The following is a 20,222-nucleotide window of genomic DNA, read 5'->3' as shown; positions in this document are numbered from 1 at the left end:
CATAATACATGGATTTATCCAGGATTACAGACCAAATTCTTCCTGTATCTTAACTAGGAACATTCATTATTTTGTTCAAATTGGTTTTCAGGGAAGATGAAAATCAAATGAAGGTCCATTTTAACATTGCTTCCAGTGTACTAATATAAGCATTACATCTTCCCTTGTTATTAATGAAATTACAAGTTATTTCTTCAAAGCCATTAAAGAAACTACCTCTTATATTTGCATTAATTCTATTTTAGAATTCTCATATGCATTTGCTGCAGATTTAAGCCTCTGAGTTAGTTTAGATAAACCTCTGAGTTTGGTTTATATAAACTTCTGAATTTCCACATGCACGCAGTATCTACAACTAACAAAGGATAATAACAGGTTTCTATGATCACCAACATTTAAGAAAAAATAATCTCATTCTCATTTTTTCCAACTTGCTCTGAAAAGACGCCATGGAAACTTTGTGGACAGAGGGACAGCATTTCTCATCTCAATATGCTAGGTAAATAAACACAGTGAAGAAGATGAGACTTGGGATCAAGAGGGTTCAGCATCTAATTGTACCCCTTGTCTGGGATAACAGTAGGCCTGTCCAATTTTGACACATCGCTGTACCAGAATGTTGATTCACAAGTTGACACACATGCCGTACATAAATATATGTGTTAGACATAGGTTTCACATACCAGTAGGACCTTGTACCCGATGTCTCTTGCATCCCTAGTGAACTCAGTACCTTGGTATCTCAGGTAAAAATATATATTTTTGTAACATTTCCCCTAAGTAAGACCTATACTAATCTGGCTTACAGATAGGCTTGAGCAAGTCTATAAGGTAATGAATAATAGTTTAAATGATGATTTCTAATATATATATATTACAAACAGATTGCTGCAAAGAGCACTGTCATTCATGGGCTTATCACTCAGTAAAGCCTTGAAGTAAGGCTAGACTAGATGACCCTAACAACTTCAATTTTCTGAACCTATCAAATCTTATTGTATATCAAACACTGATTAACATGAGCACTATATCAAATATGTGACAAAAGATAATTTGCAGCCAAATACTGGGAAGAATATTTCAAGATGGAATGCTGACAATACACCCATGACAAACATTGCATAACAAAACAATGCCTCGTTCTAACCACATGGAATACAAAATTATCATCTTTTACTGAGTATTTTGAAACTAGATTTTAAAGAAAGTACACAAAAAATACTGGTATTACCGTCAGTGAAGTTTGCGTTACGTACATAATAATCAGTTTTATTATATCATCTCTTTCATGAAACTGATAAGAACGATTGTGTATAATTTCAAATTGCTTTATGTTTCAATTGCACAATATATTGCACTGATATATACTAACAAACATAACATAGATTTTACATAAGCATACATCACTTACAACATAATCATATTGGAACGCAGAGTTTAAAGAATACGAAAGTCGATTGTTTTTTAAATAACAGTAATATAAGTCTATTTTACTTTGTTCACTTAAAAGATTTTTACATTTTCGAGCACATTATTCCGAATATCAAAACCAGTACTCTTAAAAAACACAGCAACGCAAGCTATTTTTGTCTTCAAACAAAGTCGTGAAATAACACGTGCATTCTCGTGCAATTTCACGTTTATTTATAAACAAAGCGACTAAGGAGAAGTGACAGTGGATAAATCTGCTTCTCCGAGTATATAAACATAGATAAGTTCACCGTCAGCGGAACTTAACTGTGAAATCTTACCCGTTATCTTCGTGTCGCCTGCGACAATCAAAACACCGCCTCCTTTGCTGTTCACGGAGAATGACAGCTCGAGACACTTTTACCGGTGTTTGATTATTTTGGTTCCCGTGATTTTCGTGTCCAGTAACAGGTGCCCAGACAGAAGTGAATCAATGTGTGCTTTGATGGACATAGGTTGGGGAGGGGGGACAGGGCGTTCTGGAAATGACGTAAGTGTATTGGGCAGTCTCCATTTTATTGACATTTTAACATGATGATTTAAATAAATTCATTAACTCAAACAATCAAGCCAAAACATTCTTATGTTCATCAGCAGCGTTGAGTGTCTTCACTAGTTTTGTTAACGGACACCTGCCCGGTTGCCAAAGGTACGCAAATAACTGTGCAAAATTGTTTCCCTTGCCCCAAAAGGATCCGGTGGCCGTGCTTTTGAATCGGCGAGGTAGAGTAGTGGTTAAAGCGTTCGTTCGTCACGCTGAGGAACAGGACTCGATTCTCTACGTTGTGAAGTCCACTAGTTTGTGTCCCAAGCCGTGATATTGCAGGAATATTGCTAAAAGTTTTGTGAAGGAATACTTACTCACTGAATCGGAGACTCGATCATAATTGTGATCCTCAGTTTATTGACTATGTACTGTAGTAGATGGGATGGATGTAGAATACAAGACCATGGGTTCGATCCCTTGCTGTGTCATACCATTGAGAGATGGTACTTGATATTACCCTGCCTACCGTTAGGCATTCACGGGGTATAATCAGGACTGGTTGGTTCGGCTGCAGTCTAGTATGTACGAGTAGTGTATTTATGTTAAAACTGGAACAAACTGCCCAAGTGGGCCGTCTACATAAAACAGGCATAGCACGGGTATACGTGAAGGATGAAGGAAACAATTCTTGAACGCGACTTTAAACCTCTTCTCACCTCACATCATTTGGTTTTCAAAGAACCATTCAAGTGCTGTTGTGTTTGACTAACTGTCATACAGGCCCTGAAGCAAATATATCCCGAAAGCCCACGCAAGTCTATAAATTGCAACAAGTCTAGATTTCAACAGCTCCAAAAATTTTTTTAAGGCTCGACTCACTCACTCACTCACTCAAGGGATTGTCTGTATATGGATATATTCATTCAGTACCGACTGTAGGAAACATTCATTACTCCCTGACATACACGGAAGTGTTATCGAGTTAATGAAATGCGAGATATCTGTGAACAAAACCAGCACGTGCACGGTAGCAACAAGCGAGCGAGACTTCCTAGAAGTACAAATACACAACGCATACATGCAGTCTTTTCAGAGTACTGCTTCCAGCACGCCACACTCAGCTGAAGCACAGGCAAACTGTAGCGCAAATAGGGTTGCGCAACAGAGAATATTGACCAGTCTTCAACGAGGCTTGCATCGCTATATGGAAGACTATATTTCTTTTCTCTGTGTTGCACATCCCGAATCCTCGCAACAAAGAAAAGGTATAGTCTTCCACATATAGCATCGCGGGAATCTAGCAAGATTGGTCAGTAATCTCTGATGCGCAACCGTGTTTGCGCTACAGTTTGCCTATGGCTAGGGCCTAAGACAACCAACTCCGAGGCTAACCAAGTCACTTGGGGACAGCATGATTTACAAACGATGCTGCCCTACAGTAGCATATAGTTATGCAACCTTACTCCTTTGCGATGTCTCTTGTAATCTCAACGCTGAGGCTAACACCTCAACCACTTATCAGCCCCACACTGTAATGTGTATAAGCCCATTACACCGTATCCATGTTACATGTGTATATAATCACGGTTCGTTATCAAATGGAGATAACTGTGGTTACTAACGAGGACAGTTAATTGTCTGTCAACTATCGGCAATGTTCGCTATCAAGGTGTGGCGTAACAAGTGCTCATTAACAGGCCATACAGTCAAACATATACATGGCAGTTCTCGCCTGTGTTGGACACAAGAAGGTATGATCACTTGCTCTGTGGTATGTATATATTTGTATGTATGCTGCATTTGTTTGTATCTTTTGGATTCATTTTAATCCTGCGTGGAAAATCGGCTGTATTGGAAGCGCTCGTAAAATATCTGGCCTAAAAATGTTCGTAGGGGAGTTCATTTCCATTATTGTTCTTCATATTTCATTCATTTCATGTTTATTGCTATTTTTTATCAGGTATTATACTTGTTCCATACGAAATATGATTTCTTTTTGATATTTAGGTCGAATTTTGTACATTTGGTCTATTAGAATATATTGTGCTCAGTGAGCGAAATAGTTTCTAAATTTTGCAAGCCAGTCGGGACAGCTATGTCTGAAAGTTACTAATCCACAGAATAATTCAATAGTCCGACATTTCAATGCAGACACGTGTTTCACCATTATGCTGCTATTATGATGATAATTTTATATCAGGCCATTATCTTGCATGATTTAAAAGTGTACCTTAACAACAGTGACTGTGGAGATTTACTAGACTGCCTGGCTTTTTCCTAGCCACGGGCAAGCGGGCCAGTGGCTATTTCGCACACTGTTTATGCTAGTGCAATTAATTTGCAGGAAAATGCGCATACTTCTCTGAGGCCATCAGTGACTTTAAATAAATAACAGACAGGGTGATCATACAACGCTGGACTATCTGTTTAGAAGAAAATCCATAAACGTCGTATATAGAAGGTCTAATATAGGAGTTTCCATCGAAAATGGTGAAAATAAACATAAGACAGACTCGAAGGCAGAAATGTTCTCACATTAGGGATACGGTTTGTATATTTCACAGGGTCCATATCAAGTATTACACCGGTATATCTGTTTCTTCCGCGTTAACCCCGGTGACGTTTAACCACTTCCGGTAGCAACAAGAACTGTTTGGCAGCTTGGTAATCATTATCGGGGCTGTGACTACCATGGAACCCCGTCGTGATTTGTCGTCTCTTGTATTTTCAGCTACGTAGAAAGGAGAGTTGTTAAAATGGATAACGTTGTGAAGAACAGGACATTATTGAGCCAAAGAAATTTCTGACATCTTCCTCAGTCTTTGATTCAAAATGGCGGATCAAAAAGAGGCTCTGCATCAGATACGAAGACAACTGTCAACTGACAGCGAAGAGTTCCATGATGAAAAGCTGGATCCACGGATTCAGGTGGCTGTTATTTTTGAATATTTAACTCCGGTTACTATATATACCCCTGAAATATTGTGGGCTAGGTCATTTACTCTGGGAATAATGGGCTATGAATATAGATGTGATTTCATAAGTAGTCATGTGTAGTTTTGTTTGTATATCACCAAAATAAGCAATCATTTACGAATAGTTAGTTCCTGGTGAGTTAGTATGATAGTATGGCACCTTCCATTTTAGGTATCTTATTCACCTTGTTCTAATTCTACGTGTCCCACCTTCATGACTAACCTGTGCTTTATTATAGAGGTGACTCAATAGTTAGGGTGGCCATGCTGTGACTTGATGTGTCAGTATGGATTGTTGCTCTTGTTATCAGCCACTGGTTTGTAGAGCCAAGATATGATAGCAGCATTAAGCAAGGTATCTGTAGTATTTGGACCCGTTCTTCACTAGAAGTGATATGAATATTCATGTAATATTATTTGACAAAACCTGTTGATGTCTCAAGAATTTAGAATCGAGTTGGGTGTTCGGTTTAACTATACTAATGGTTAATCTTTAAAGAACATAAAATGTGTATCATCACAAAATAAACAAGTAAAAATTTTACCCTCACCATGATGACTACTCATTTTCAGATCTTACACTGGCATTAGTTTATACAGACATGACATCTTTTTTCACTAGTTTGGTATCTTGCATGTTACATTTTGGTTTGCCATGTGCCATTTTGTATTCATCTACAAGCTTCTTCCCCTGGAAAGTATCCGTGGACGTGAAAGTAACATCTGGGAAATGTACATTTGCTTTACACAATAAATTGATGCATTAGGGCAAATAGACGATAAGTACGAGGAGTGGAAGGGGAGCATGGAAATAGGAAGAGAAAGACAAGAGATGGGGAGAGAGTAAATGGCAACAGAGGGAAGACCATAAAGGAATGTACAAAAATACTGACATACAGTAATAATCAAGTTACATTGGGACCTGTCTATTACGGACTGGACTGTGACGTACTCGTTAGTCCAAATTCGATAGCTTTGCCTGATACCATGGACACTGTCACAATGAGTTGCCTCCCTTTCAATCAGCAACTGGAAGAGTTATCTTTTCTGTTTTATTTGTAGAAGGTATTTATAACCAATATATGTATGATTTGACAGGAAAAGGTCCGTTAACATGGTTTGCTCCTGCTTCTGTAAACTTCCTCATAACACAGTGTTTTCAGTTATGTCTTCCAAATTGACATGATACTGATAGAAGTATAGAAACCAGCAAAATGTCTAATGTCCTTCATTTTCAAAACTTTAAAATGAGTCAAATGATTAATTAGTGTGTGTTTATTGAATTTGTTAATTAATGGTGTATAGAATTGATTAATCAGTTAATTAATGAAGTCATGTGAACAGAAGTACAGAGAGGTTTCTTCATCTGATAGTTGATCTGATTCATTCTGATTGTTTTTTTCACTCATCTAAGTACTGGTTACAAAGCTTTGTTCTCATAGCAAGTGGATTTTCAGGACTGTTATTTTAGGCAGCTATGTATGTATTATAAAACAAAATTGTAATAGCAATTTGATAGTCAGGACTGTTATTTTAGTCTGTGAACCTTATCTGAGAGAGTGCAGATTATAAAGCAAGCTTCAGTGATGATGTAAGAACTATTTTGCCAGGCTCAGAGAGTAGTCTGGTTTATGGGGGAAAACAGAATACACAGAGTCCAGATTTGGCCGATTGCAGTCTATGTAGCTTGTAATGAATTATTAACTGCAGTAGAGTCCAGGTATGTGTGATGGCTCCATTCAATGAAATATCGGTAGAATAGGATAGGCACTCTAGTTCAAATTGATACTTTAGGATAAAGACAAATTGTTGTTACACATTCAGGTTTTGAAATTGGTCACACATATCATAAGTTTTTAAATCAAAATTAATTGAGTCCTTTGGATTTATTTTGCTTGTATGGAATTCTGCATTGTAAGCTGCACAGAAGATACTAAATAACCTTCTGTGTAATACCAGTTTCATCAAACGAGTAAATGATTTGGCATCAAGCGGGTTTGACGATAAATCTTTCACAAGTTCAAGAAAAATGCTATTTCACGGAAGCGAGTTTAGTATTCTGTTTGTTACTCGTCAACATAAATTGATAGAAACTGCGACAAAATTGTCTACACTGATGATTCTCATCTTTCAGCGAGTCAGGCAATGTCTACTACCATTTTGACAGTGGCATTAGGATTGTGACATCATACCTGTGAACCATTATGACGTCATATGTCTAGTGGTATTACACTAGTGTAATATTGCCGTAAAAATATTACACTGCAGTATCTACAAGGGATGGGTAATAAAGGGGTTTACGCTGCAGTTTTGGTCGCTCATCTGGAGTTGAAAGAATGTGTTCAGTCTAGTCAGCTCTACAAATGTTACTTGCAAAAGTCCACATAATTCACAGTGCTGTAATGAAAATGATGCATAGACCTACATTCAGGCTGGTGGTAGTGAACTCATTTCTGTCACAGACTGTGTTAACATTAAAGTTCACAGCTGAATGACCTACAGAGAAATGGCAATCACAAGCTTAGTCATCGATGGTAAGCTTTTGGTAACATTGGTGAGAATGAGCAAACTACACCTGACAATGCATAATCAATGGTGCATTGAACAGGTAAGCTGTCATTAGTCATCGTTGATAAATGTAACATGTACTTTTCCATGGCTGTGTTTGCATTCCAGGCAAGGACTGAACATACTGCTTTAAATGCTCATGCTTTATATGAAATGTGACATCTTTATTTGAGTATCCTTTGTTAGATCATGAAGATGGAGCAATATTCATGTTTTTATATTATTACCCTGAAATTCCAATAAGTACTGTATGTCTGTATTATTCATGTTCAACAAAGCAGTTAAATACGCGAAAAATGGTGCTCAGAACTAGTAAGAGTTTGTCCAACTTTTAGAATAATCAAATCAAAGTTATAGTGTGATGTGAAACCATTTTGTTCATGGTATTTATTGTTATTTGCATGAATAAGAAGGCCAATGGGAACTTTGTAAATTTGGACACGTTCCTGTCACACTTTCAGATAGAGCTTGAGAAGCTGAACAAGGCAACTGAAGAGATCAACAAGCTGGAACTAGAGTTAGACGTGAGTATTCTACTTCTTGAACTGTAGCATTCGTTTTCTTATCCTTCCTCCTTCCTCGACACTCTTGAAAGAATGCTTTTTCCTTTAATCAGTAAAGTATCCTATTTCTCCACTTCCTGTTGAATAGAAAGTGTTCATTATCATTTCCTGTTTCCATAGTAACCAGTGGTTTTGCAGATAGGTTTTGTCAGTGTTTCTGTGTGAAGTTATAGAAAGAAAAGAACACAGTGGGTATAAGAAATAAATTCTGGGATTTATATGGACCTCACTAGAGGTGAATTTTGAACTAATTCCTGCAACTGATGTCTCTAGAAATTGGAGTGTCCCATAATTATGAAAATGAAAAATTTCCAATTCATGTTTATTGGTTAATATACATGGAATTGCAAATGAATTAAAAATACAGTTTGCTCTACCACCATGTATCGCGTGACAAAGCACACTTTTGCCCTGAACTATTCTAGTTAAAGCATGAGGACACTTTAACGTAATAATAGGTCAGGGCAAGAGTGTGCTTTATCACACTATACACGATGGTAGGGCAAACTGTACTTTTTTTTTCTGGGATGCCAAATTTAATACTTTCTAAGGATAATTACGATTAATCTAAGGCAGAAAACAAATATTGGTGTCAGTAACCTAAATTGAGAATCCTTGCACAAGGCTTACTGACGTGCTTTTCTATTGATGTACATTAAGATAAATGTTACCAGAAAAACGTGATAAACAGTTTGATGCCAGCTTACGTTTCTTTTTGAATATCTTCTTTAAATCATCCTGATTACATCTGTGCTTAACGTAAAGTTCGTAAACCATGTGGGGCAATATGAATGTTGCATTTCTACGACCAATTTCAATTCAGATCGGTACATCCAGATGCAAATTACTAGTCAAGCAACATTCCGTGATTGCATTGTGGGAATATAAACATTGTGAACATTACCATGTCACTGTAAAATTTTGATGTGAATTGAGACGTCCATTGAAAAACATAAACGTAATATTTCCACTAGTGATGTCAGATGGTGAAGCACCTGCAGCTCCAGAAATAATGCAACGGAGTAGTTTACTGTAGTTGGCTGTACAAGGCAATGACACCTGAGATGCATTGTGACATCAGTTACATTGTGACGTATTGTGACAGTGTTCAGTTACGAGGGGACAGACTAGATTGGCGCACTGACGCCAATATATTGTGACATAATGCAAAAAGTGCACACTTCTTTCTGATTAAGTACTGTTGTGGCCTTTGATCTTTCACCAAAGCATCTTAGAATTCATGCTAACAGATGAGATGGCCTGGTGAAGATGATCTGATGAGAGGATCAATGAGGAAGACGAGGCTTTAATGCACATATTTCAGTTATTGCATGTGCATTGACTAAAAGTTTGAATACATGAAATATTTAAAGTACTTCCGAAATTTGAAACTAAATTGAATGTTCTCCGAGCAGAAAAATGGTACCTGGTGGGATGTCATGTGACTTTTATTAGTAGTATTAACTTTAGAGAAAGTGGCCAGCAAAGCACCAATTGGGAGGCTCACTGACTTGGTTGCATCCTCGATATCTCCAGGGTATACGTTCCGATAAGTCTCCACTATACCCTGGACGCATCTGCGGCTCTACCAGATAAATTTATTACCTCCCTTTGCTGGCTCCGCCTTCTCACAGTAGCCAATCAGCTAGGCTGCTGTTTTAACCGTTTGCCAGTGTCAACAAAGGTAGCGGTCGCACTTGCGAAGGTTTGCTTGCAGTGCGTCCCAGATTTTACTATTTAGGGAAATCATACAAACAAATTGACAGGTCTGAAACTTTAAAACAACATATGCAAGAACGCCTTCTACCTCTTCCAGAGAACCTCTGCATGGTTTCTGTTGCCAAGTATAATCGGTTAGATAATTAAAAAAACGAAAGTGAGTTGTGATTGGTTCGCTCAACTTCCCAGCGTAGACACCTGACTGGATCAAAAGACAGTCAAGGGAAGTAATAAATTTATCTGGCAGAGCCGTACATGCGTCCGGGGTATAGTGGAGACTAATCAGAACGTATACCCTGGAGATATCGAGGATGACTTGGTTGACACACGTCATTTTTTATCATTTGTGTAAATCAATGCAAATGCTGTTGATCACTGGATTGACTGGTCCAGACTCGATTATTTATCGACTGCTGCCATATAGCTAGAATAATGCTGAGTGCCGTATTAAAAAAACAACCAACCGTATACTTTATTGTATCCATTAAACATCCATTTAACAGACACCCTTAGTAAGAACGTGCTACATAGGATACAATGCAAACAGTATGCATTTTGAAAATAAAAAGTTAATGACTATAAATGTGAAAAAAATTATTGTCTAATTGGTTTCAGTGTTGAACTCGATCAAAATTTTGTCAAGAGTCCACTGAAATGTGTAACCTGTAGTGGTTGTCATCATAAGGTAGTTGAGCCGTCCCTGTAAGCATGTAAGATGTTTCATTATGATACAAATTCTGTGATCATTCGAACCTTTGACAGTTACATTTTGAATTTTTAAAGATATCAAGTTTTGTTTTCTCTCATGATTTGCTCCCATGTTTCTGTTATTGATATTTCAGGATGCCAGAGCTTCCTTCCGTCAAGCTTTATCTGATTCGACACAAAAACTTAATGCTTTGGCCAAAAAACTTGGAGCATGTGTGGAAAAAGCTCGACCTTACTATGATGCTCGGATTAAAGCCAAAGATGTAAGGATGAAAATATTTATATTTTTTATGCTTAGTTGTGCTGTGCTCTCTCTCTCTCTCTCTCTCTCTCTCTCTCTTTCTCTCTCTCTCTCTCTCTCTCTGTGTGTGTGTGTGTGTGTGTGTGTGTGTGTGTGTGTGTGTGTTTTTTTCTCTAGATGATGATGCCATGAAAAAAATTGGAATTCTGTTCATAGTGACCATGAATTTCGGTCACTTTTGTTCTGTAACCAAATCGAACCATGTTTCACTAAAGATGCTTCACTTTGAGGCTATGAGTTGAAATCGTAGAGGGAACTCAAACCTGGATGAACCAGATTCTGGACTTTACTGAGAAAGTGTGGCATATGTCACAAGAGTGATGATAACAATGTTCATAATGGCCTCTAGGACCACCTTGAGACCCAGAAGGCAGCGCTGAGGTATGAGAGAGCTTGCAGTATGCACGAAGCAGCTAAGGAGATGGTACAGCTAGCTGAACAGGGCTACATGAGACGGGAACAGCCATCGGATCCCGCCTGGCAGGAGATGCTCAACCATGCTACAATGAAGGTGATCTTGCTGACAGAGAACTGAAATGATGAAATACTGCATTTCTTTGAATTTTGCAAGCTTTTGTGACTCTATGAAAGCCCATAGCAAGGATGAAAGCCCATGGGCTCTATGAAAGCCCTTCTTAAAGAAACAAATGTTACCATTTATAATATCTTTGCCTACTGTGTTTTTTGGCTCACCTATAACATTGTACAGCCATGTAAGCTCTTTGAGCAGGTGGGTAGCAAAACGAGATACTTCCCTTCATGTTCTATATTTTTATCCATGTGTAGCAGACAAAAGCACTTACTAACAGGGAATGATTTCTGCTAAAATCTGAGGTTGAGTATCTTGTATATTGTCAGGTGAATGAGGCAGAGAAAGAGCGTAATGAGAGTGAGCGTGAACATGAAAGGACGACCATCAACTTCAAGAACTCTGAGGAAAGGGTCCAGCTACTGCAGAAGGAACTGAAGCGTGCAATTACCAAATCAAAGTGAGATATCTGCATCTTCTAGCCACTATATGTTGTTTAGATGGCATGCTTTCTGACATCCGCCTTCCCGCATTATCCCAAGTATTTGTTCTCTGTTCTGACATGAAAAGTACCTTGGATCCTTCCACATCTCTATGTATGTTCCACAGGTGACAGGGAAGTACCATCTCTTTCATGCTCATCAGGATTAGCTTGCTTACCAGAATTTGTCTTCTCCTTTGATGTAATGTGAGTGAGCAGATGCTATACCATGGCTTATTTCAATTTGGACTTACAGTGGAACAGTACTGTTGGAACAGCAGTGTTGGGTGGATCCAAGTTATTTTTCTGAACAGGGCCCAATTGCACAAAGTGATCTTAGTGCTACAGTGATTGTGAACTCCCATTCGCCAGCATAGGCTTCAGATAGTTGTAGCACTAAGATCATTTTGTGCAAGTAGGCCCAGAAGGGAGAAATGGCACAGAATGATAAGGGATGGATGTCAGCTTTGGGGGAAATGAAATCTGTTTGTTAAACGGCTGTGCAAGTTTACAACAGTCATAGAACTATGATCATTTTGTGAAACAAGGCCCAGTGCCACAATTTGATTTAAGTGTTCAGACTGGGGAATATCGTTGGATATTGAACTTACAATCAAGACAGTGCTAGGGTCACTTGGTGCATCATGCCAATGTTCCCGTTTCACAAAGCTATCATAGCGCTAAGACTGTCGTAAGTCTAGTTACAGTGTCGGAGGTACAAGAGTTGTAGCACTATGATAGTTTTGTGAAATAAGTTACAATTAAGTAATGGCACATATTATGCTAATAATCATTGATTCAAATTGTTAGTGACACTAACAGAAAATTGTGTAGATCATTCAATGATCGTACCTTTGTAATACATACACAGCTCTCCACAACAACCAAATTTTGTTCCGAATATGTTTTATGACATGTTGACATGGCTACTGGTGATGGAACATTGAATCCAGTCATCTGGTTTCGGTTCAAAATATTTTGTTATCACTGATGATACCTGATGGTATATGCATGGTGCTTGTTTATTGTTACACAGTGGTTTGACTTCTGTCACATATCTTGAAGTTGGAAGGGAGATAACTCTGATAAGACTGCTTATTGAATTATTTTCTTGTTCACCATTTTCTGTAATTAATGTTGCTTTGTCTTAATTGTGTTTTGCATGGTCATGTTAAATTTATGAGCAGGTTTTTGTCTTTGAAAGAAATTATTTATGGACTGGACATGTTTTTGAGATGGTAGATGGTTTTCTGTAATTGTCTGTGGTCAAAAACCCTTTTTTGGTAATGGATTGTTATTTGTATGTGCAAGATTGTACTTTAATTTTTTCCAACTATTTTACTTGTATAGTTTCGCTACACGCCGGCATTTCCTCCAACTTAGTAGCGTAGCCAATCAGCACTGGCTATCACTGTTGTGAGTACATACCATCCATGAAAGTAGTTTCTCTTGCTTGTTGTCGGTACATATCTATACCCTTTTCACACACTATCACATGAATACTAAGGATTTCAACAGGAATGCTTTGCTGGAAAGCTAGTCAGTTTATGTTTATGAGTGAAAACAAGCTGTCTTTTATGTTTTTGCCTGCAGTGTATTTCTAACACGTTTCTTGAGGTCTCTTTATTTGGTAAAATCAAATCCTTTAGGAGTAGAAAACAAACGTCTTGTTTAATGAGATCACATGTACAGAGAATATATTTGGTTCATGGCATTACAATGAAAGCTAGACATATTGTATTAGACATGTACACTGATCATCTGGTCGAGAGTCAGTTATTTAAAGACCACTATCATTTGGCTGGAAAATTCAGGAACACCAAACAGACGAAATAGCAGATGGGTATATACCCTTGTCTGCCAGGGTGAAGGTCGTTGGAATCCAGTATAAATCTTTCTGTGTAGCCTATAGGTGTGATATGGACTTTGGGCTTTAGATTCCAACATTGCCGACTTGCAAATTGCCTCTCATGCTGAATGCTACAATTAGAAGTATTAGAAGTATATAAAAACGATCCTCATTTGACATCTGAAATTGTAGTGAAATATCCAAGTGAAACAGAATAAAATTCAAGACTACTAAATGCCAGATGAACACTTGTTTGCAGACGTATGTTAAAAAATATACCCTGAATTGGTCTCAGTGTCCTGAAACAAAGACTTATCATGACTTACTTAAGAGATAAAGATATACTGTCCTTTGACCTGTTTTTCTTCACAGTCAATCCACCTGTTACTTGTATGTAGGTTAGATTGCACAGAGCAGTATAAATTTACTTTCATTGTGAGAATGTTATAAATAAACTTGTTTGGTACTGCATATTGTAAAAGTATGTAAGTTTGTTGCTTGGTGCATGAAGTAAAGTGTCTGCTAGATGTGGAAGCAACTGTATGTGTGCATTATATTGTATAGGCAATGTAATAATGCTGACACTTCATGCCTTTTGGGATGATGTGAGCGAGTTGGGTTAAATTTCAATTACAAAACAGTCCAAAAATATAATTGTGAGGAACAACTGAAACTGGTTTCACATGTGGTCAGGCGCATAGCAAGTTAATATTTTCTGTAATCCTGATGGGTTGCAAAGCCTTCATTCAGATAGTATGCAGGATATGGCCAGTATGTTTAGGAACAGTCATGTGTAAGCCTGGACTTTTTTTGTAACGGTACCTGCTCCCCTGATTGTACCTACGTGGAGAATTGAACCCTGGCCTTTAGTGTGACAAATGAATGGTTTTACCACTACACCATCCACTGTTCCTTTAAGGTTGTATGGAAAAGTGGGTTCTTCAGAAGGACGATCAAACATGTTGAGACTAGCTTGTGGCAAGTAGGAATAGGGAGATTTGAGTGGGCACTTACATTAGAACAGGAAACAAACAACTGCCAAGTTCATAATTGGTGATCTTCACCATTATGCTGTCACATTTATTATTGTTCCTTTTTCCTGTTGCAGAATAGGATATAAGTACATTAACACCAGTAATGTGAAACCTATTATGAAATATGTCAAAAGCCCAGTGAAAACTTGTCCTTTCCTGGGAAATCTGTGCAGTATTTGTAGCTATGACATGTCATAACCGAGCTCTGCCATTGTCTTGGACTCAATATACAGTCCTGTGACTTTGGGAAAAATGTTGACTCAATTATTATAATATAAGCCATATGATAATCCTGCGATCACAGTGGACATTTTGCATAAACCTTTGCTCTCAGAGTTTCTTAAACAATGAAGTAATTCATTTACCCTAACTTTTTAGTCAACGGGATTGACTTTTCAGACCTAATCCCTTTTAGGGCATGTGTGTACCCTTACTTTCACCTTGGAGAAGATTGTACAAAGGAGTATGTACCCCAAAATCAGAGTTTTATGAAATTTTCTTCCAGTTGTATTTCAAACCCAGCTGCAGTAACCAAAGATACTAAAGTGAAATATTAGGCATTAGAGTCAGGCAGACAGGTTTAGTCTTGGAGAGTCAAAAGACTTTGGTACATAATGTTCTTGTTTGGGAAGAAACTAAAGTTATGTTGCAAATTGTTCTGAACTTGATTTGTTTACATTCTGCTTTGATTAGGACAACATCAACTCATTCACTGCATTACTTAGAAAAATAAGTTACCATAGGTTGGTTGTTTTTGGAAAAAGATGTGAAGTAATTGTAATTATAAAGAAAATTGAATCTGTCTGACAGCAGTCTAATGTTGATGTTGAGTGGCTCCAGGCAATGTGTGAAAGGGGTGTAGAACATAGGAGAATACATTCATCCCCAGCTCTCTCAGCAGTTTCCTGCACCAGCTCTCTCATTATACACATTGAGAATGTAGATTGGGTTTCTACCCCTGTCTTTGGCCTACAAAGACATTTGTGTGGAAACATCAATTGCACATTATCTATAATTCACATCTTTGTATTAGTGTGGAGCAAAACATATTTCATGCTGACTTTAATGTGTCATGTCTAGGGTGTGTTTCACAAAATTAATGCAGCAAATGTCTTTGAAAGCTTTTAAGTGTTATTAGAAAACTAATTCTGGTTGCAAATGGATTTCTTAAAATTTTTGTCATCCTTGTGTCAAAATTATGTTTCCAGTATTTCGTGCATGCAGTTGCCTCCTTTACTTGGCAGAAGTAGGTGCTGCATGTGCTTCTGAAAAGTCTGCCGCTGTTGCTACTGCTGTGACAGTTGTGTAATTCATTGACATGCGTTGGCATTCATTGATATTCATTGACAAAAGTTGAATCTGGAAGATTTATTAAAGAACTGATCTTCAGCCATCAATTCTTGGTGTCGTCAACTGGTCAGGCTCTCTGACTTCGCTGAAACCATCATCATATCCCAAGCTGTGTAGACAGATGTTTGTGATCTGTCACTGTATTTTCTGGTCCAGACCTTTATTAACATGATGTCTTATAGCTGGAATATTGCTGAAAGATGGTGTTTAACAGAATAAATGTAAATAGTTTGCCAATGTAGGTGTAGCCTTACACAGAGATTCATGCCTGTTCACACAGACTCTACACAATACAATCAGGATCATTCCTGTATTCCTGAACACATCCCTGCATCATCCCTACAGCATGTGTGTCTTCAATCTGCCAGACCCATATTTCCATTCCTCTGTTTTGCACCTAGAAATGGCATTGTTCTGATTGCATTGCTTGGTGGGTTAAAGGTGAGCTGTGGTTTAGGTTTTGTCTTTATGTATTAATCCAAGCAGTCAATGTTGGTCATTTTGTGATTGTATGCAAAATATGTAGTTACTTTGTATCACATAAATAGAAATCATACTCATGTTAAACAAAATTTCAATAGAGAAAATCTCCTTTGCATTGTTCAGGGATGTGTAGTTGATAGGGTGTCTGCCTGAAGAACAAAAGTGATTTCACCAAAAGACATTAAAACTAAAAATGGTAGTTTTTATTATCCTGTCGGATACTTAGCATTTTGGATGAAACAGGGATTGGCCGGCTCAGGGTATTATGCATCTTGAGAAAGGTAAGAGTTTTGAATTGTAACAGCCATCCATGGAACAGCAAAAATGGATTAAAGATATACTGGTGCAAGCAGCTACACATGCATAGATGTTGCCATATAAGTGAAATAACACTAAACCTTGTTACCCCTCCCATTCATTACTTTCATTGTTCTGTGAATTCTTCTAAGTTCAGAGAACATTTATAGTCTGTGTAGGGGATCTTTTCAGTTTCACAACAGTCCAAATAGTCATAGTGTCATCTTTTGTGGAGTCAAGTAATTTGAAATACTGGTTGTCTTTTATTTATTCCACCAACCTGGATGTACTTTCTCTGTATTGCCCACTGATATTCTGGTTTCCCTTTGTCACTCTTTAGTTGAGGAGTCTGGTGTATATTATCCTCATACCTATGTTGTTACTTGTAACCTTGGTAACAAATATGTTATATTCATATTTCTTGTATATGTTCTTATGTACATAAGAAGAAAGAGTTAATCAATTTTTTGACAGTATCTTTTGGTGAGGGTACTTTTCTTTTAGCTCTTGGGAAAGTCATGTGTCTGTGTGTAAGTACAGTCAAGAAAACTCCATCCCTCATGTTCCTTTTTTGTGGACAGATATACCTTGTGTCTTGTGATGCTGTCTCTGTTATATATGTTATCACAGGTTGCAGTGTTTGTTATTCTTAGTCTTCAACTCTCCTGCTTTGTTAGAGGGTTTGCCTGGGAGTGAGTTAATGCACACCAGAGATATCTACCTGCCATGTATGATTTTAAGGCAAATGGAATAGATGAGTAAACGTGAGAAAATGTAGGTTAATTTTAAAATGAGGTGTTGATGGGTCAGTGGCAGTTTGTATGTCCTGTATAGTCTGTATGACTGAGTGAGTGAGTTTCTTTTTACACCACTTGTAGTAACATTTATGTAGTGTCATGATGGAAGACACCAGAAATGGGCTTCACATATGCAACCATGTGGGGAATAGAACCCAGATCTTTGGCGTAACAAGTGAATGCTGTAACCACTAGGCAACCCCACCTCCCCTACACTTTTTTATGTATACTGCAGATCATTATTTTGTCATTCATATCTGTTTCACACAGGGGTACAATGTGGGAAGCCCATTTTCTGGAGTCCCTCTCCGTTTTATTACTGGAATATTGCTAAAAAGCGGCGTAAAACTAAACTCACTCTCTTATCTGTTTCAGACCATATTTTGAGATGAAAATCAAGTTTAATCAAATCATGGAAGTAAGTAGACATCTCTTTTAGTAACAGTCCATGTAATAAACCAAATTTGGAGATTTCTTAAAAGGTAACAGTTTTAATGTGTCAGTAACATTTAAATGTCTTTACCAGTAGATGTTTATAAATGCACTGCCATGGAAATATACCATTTGTCAAGATAACAATGATTAACATGGACTATTTGAAGGGAGAAAATTGTATTGATTCATATGGTTGTGTAACATGATTTTTTGTTGTTAAGCTTTTGTGAATTGTGTATCTATTAGTACTCGACCAACTCAAGATTAACTTGATAACACCAAATGAAAATCCCGTGTGGAGATCTGTCTGTTGATAAATTTGACCATGTGTTGACCTTTATGATTCAGGAACAGAAGATAAACGTGAGTCGTCTGGAGGAGGATGTTGCATCAGCTAAGGCCCTGTACTCCCAGGCTCTTCATAGTCTGGAGGCAATCAGTGACGAAATCCACCGCCAGCGGCTTGAACGGCGAAAACAACAGCAGCTGGGCGTGCGCAGTGCAGGTGTGGGAGCTGAAGACCCATCCCCGCCACCATCATGGGACAACAGTTCCCCTCACATCGACGGCAGTGTAACCCCCCACACCAGCAGTTGCTCCAATGTCTCTCTCACCACAGTAACCGTCAGCTCAAGTGATGCGACACAGAGCATGAACACTTTTAGCCAATCAAAAGTTGAGCTGCAGATGGAGGATTCTTCTAAAGACTTTCTCTTTCCGTCAGTGATACGTCCCACTGCTGACAAGGCGAGAACAGAGAGTTACCGTCAAGCCATTGACTCTAGTCAGGTGATGAGTCCCTCAACTGACAGCATGTGTTCAGCAGACTACGATGAAAATTTTGACACACCTAGTCTTGATGAAGAGTATATGAATCTCCCAAACACACATTCTCCAAGAGGGAGGATTGTAATTCAGAGAGCTCATGTAAAACAGGAGAAGAACGAAGAGGTATTCCAAGACGCACAATCATCTACTGCCCTTGGAGAAGAATCTCAAGAGGTACACGAGGCCCCAAGTGATGATGCTGATGGTCAGGTTGAAAGACGTCGATCTCAACCAATTGCTATCACAGGGATAAGATCCCGAGTTGAGGGGGTGACATACCACCCACTCAGTAAAAACTACCACTCTGACCATGGCACACCAGAAGGAGGCAACAGTCCATTAAGTGGTTCTCCTTCCACATCTAGGAAATCACCAAAGCTGCAAGGACTCATTTTACGTATTGACCCTTCTATGGACCCCCTTCAGAGGGTTTATTCCTCCCGGCCTAACTCCTTAAGTAGCACACCGCCTCAGTATTACCCCCCTAACGCTCAAGATACACCTGCCGACAACGTCTCTGAACCTGCTGCAGAACCGGTGACCAAATCAGTCTCTTCCAGGCATCAATCTGAAGGAACTCAGGTTAGGGTTGTACCAAATTCCAAAGAATTAGGAACCCCTGGTAGTGAACGTGCTCTAAGAGTACCTTCTTCAAGTGATATGTCTTCATACCATGAAGATAGCTCAGACACAGAAAGTATTGCAAGTGCTGGTCCAATGATTGATGATGATCAGATAGAGTTCCTCAGCCTGAACTTCTCCAACCAGACTGTGAAAGATGACAACCCTCCTACCTTCCGCAGGCAGTCGTGGAACCGGATGAGCCTCCCCCCAAGGCTGAGCTACCTCGAAGGGTATGTCAAGAAAGCTAGTGTGTCCAGTGAAGCTCAGATTCTGGAGCAAACTGAATCCGAGGCATCTAAAGTGGAGGTATAGCAAATGGGACGACTCAGAGTGCTTCAGACATGTGTGAACAGTGCTATGTTTCTTTACACACTTCAAAAAATTTTAGAGTAGTTTTATCAATAGTCTTAGAGTATGCCCATTTCATGACAACTCTTGAAGAGATTGTGTAGAAATTTTGGGAATGTTTTTACTGCTGTGTCGCCAGTAGAAGTGATGTGTTCAAGCACAGAGAGACATGCTCAGCACAGACATAGATTTGGATTAGATGTGTAGGTGACAGGACACAGGGTTCTTTCAACAAATCAGTCAGCAGTGCATCATATCATGTCATATTGTGATAGTTAAGGTGATTTCTAAGTGCTTTTTTAAACAATTATGCCAAGAAAATTCAAAACAGGAAAAAAAATAAGTTGTCTTTAGATTTGTTTGCACCTGAAATCCT

The 20,222-nt window shown here is 38.4% G+C and overlaps 2 protein-coding genes across 4 annotated transcripts in view; one reads left to right on the top strand and one right to left on the bottom strand.

Moving 5' to 3' along the window:
• Positions 1–1,832, bottom strand: part of LOC137297943 (PTB domain-containing engulfment adapter protein 1-like) — a 78,828-nt gene extending 76,996 nt beyond the window's left edge. For both annotated transcript variants that reach the window (XM_067829942.1, XM_067829944.1), the window contains exon 1: positions 1,752–1,832. The gene's annotated coding sequence lies outside the window, so the exon portion shown is untranslated. The remainder of the gene's footprint in view (positions 1–1,751) is intronic.
• Positions 1,833–4,553: 2,721 nt separating this feature from the next.
• LOC137298163 (nestin-like) lies at positions 4,554–20,186 on the top strand. 2 transcript variants are annotated; one of them, XM_067830299.1, is made up of 8 exons: positions 4,576–4,885; positions 7,962–8,024; positions 10,625–10,753; positions 11,141–11,302; positions 11,650–11,780; positions 13,152–13,217; positions 17,987–18,029; positions 18,395–20,186. In XM_067830299.1, exons 1-8 carry the CDS (start codon positions 4,790–4,792, stop codon positions 19,808–19,810), a joined length of 2,106 nt encoding a protein of 701 aa, XP_067686400.1. In that variant the 5' UTR covers positions 4,576–4,789; the 3' UTR covers positions 19,811–20,186. The 2 variants fall into 2 exon arrangements, with proteins under 2 accessions (XP_067686401.1, XP_067686400.1); XM_067830300.1 differs by lacking the exon at positions 13,152–13,217 and having other exon boundaries at positions 4,554–4,885.
• The last annotated feature ends 36 nt before the right edge of the window (positions 20,187–20,222 follow it).

Source organism: Haliotis asinina, chromosome 10, assembly GCF_037392515.1.
Source record: "Haliotis asinina isolate JCU_RB_2024 chromosome 10, JCU_Hal_asi_v2, whole genome shotgun sequence".
NCBI lineage: Eukaryota > Metazoa > Mollusca > Gastropoda > Lepetellida > Haliotidae > Haliotis > Haliotis asinina.
The sequence above is the reverse complement of the archived record's forward strand: the minus strand, read 5'-3'. Positions and strand labels throughout refer to the sequence as shown.

Coding starts and splice junctions, on each gene's coding strand:
- LOC137298163 (XM_067830299.1), top strand. CDS start 4,790: ATGGCGGATCAAAAAGAGGCTCTGCATCAGATACGAAGACAACTGTCA. Junction 11,303..11,649: donor TCAACCATGCTACAATGAAG/GTGATCTTGCTG, acceptor GTATATTGTCAG/GTGAATGAGGCAGAGAAAGA. Junction 18,030..18,394: donor AGTTTAATCAAATCATGGAA/GTAAGTAGACAT, acceptor TTTATGATTCAG/GAACAGAAGATAAACGTGAG.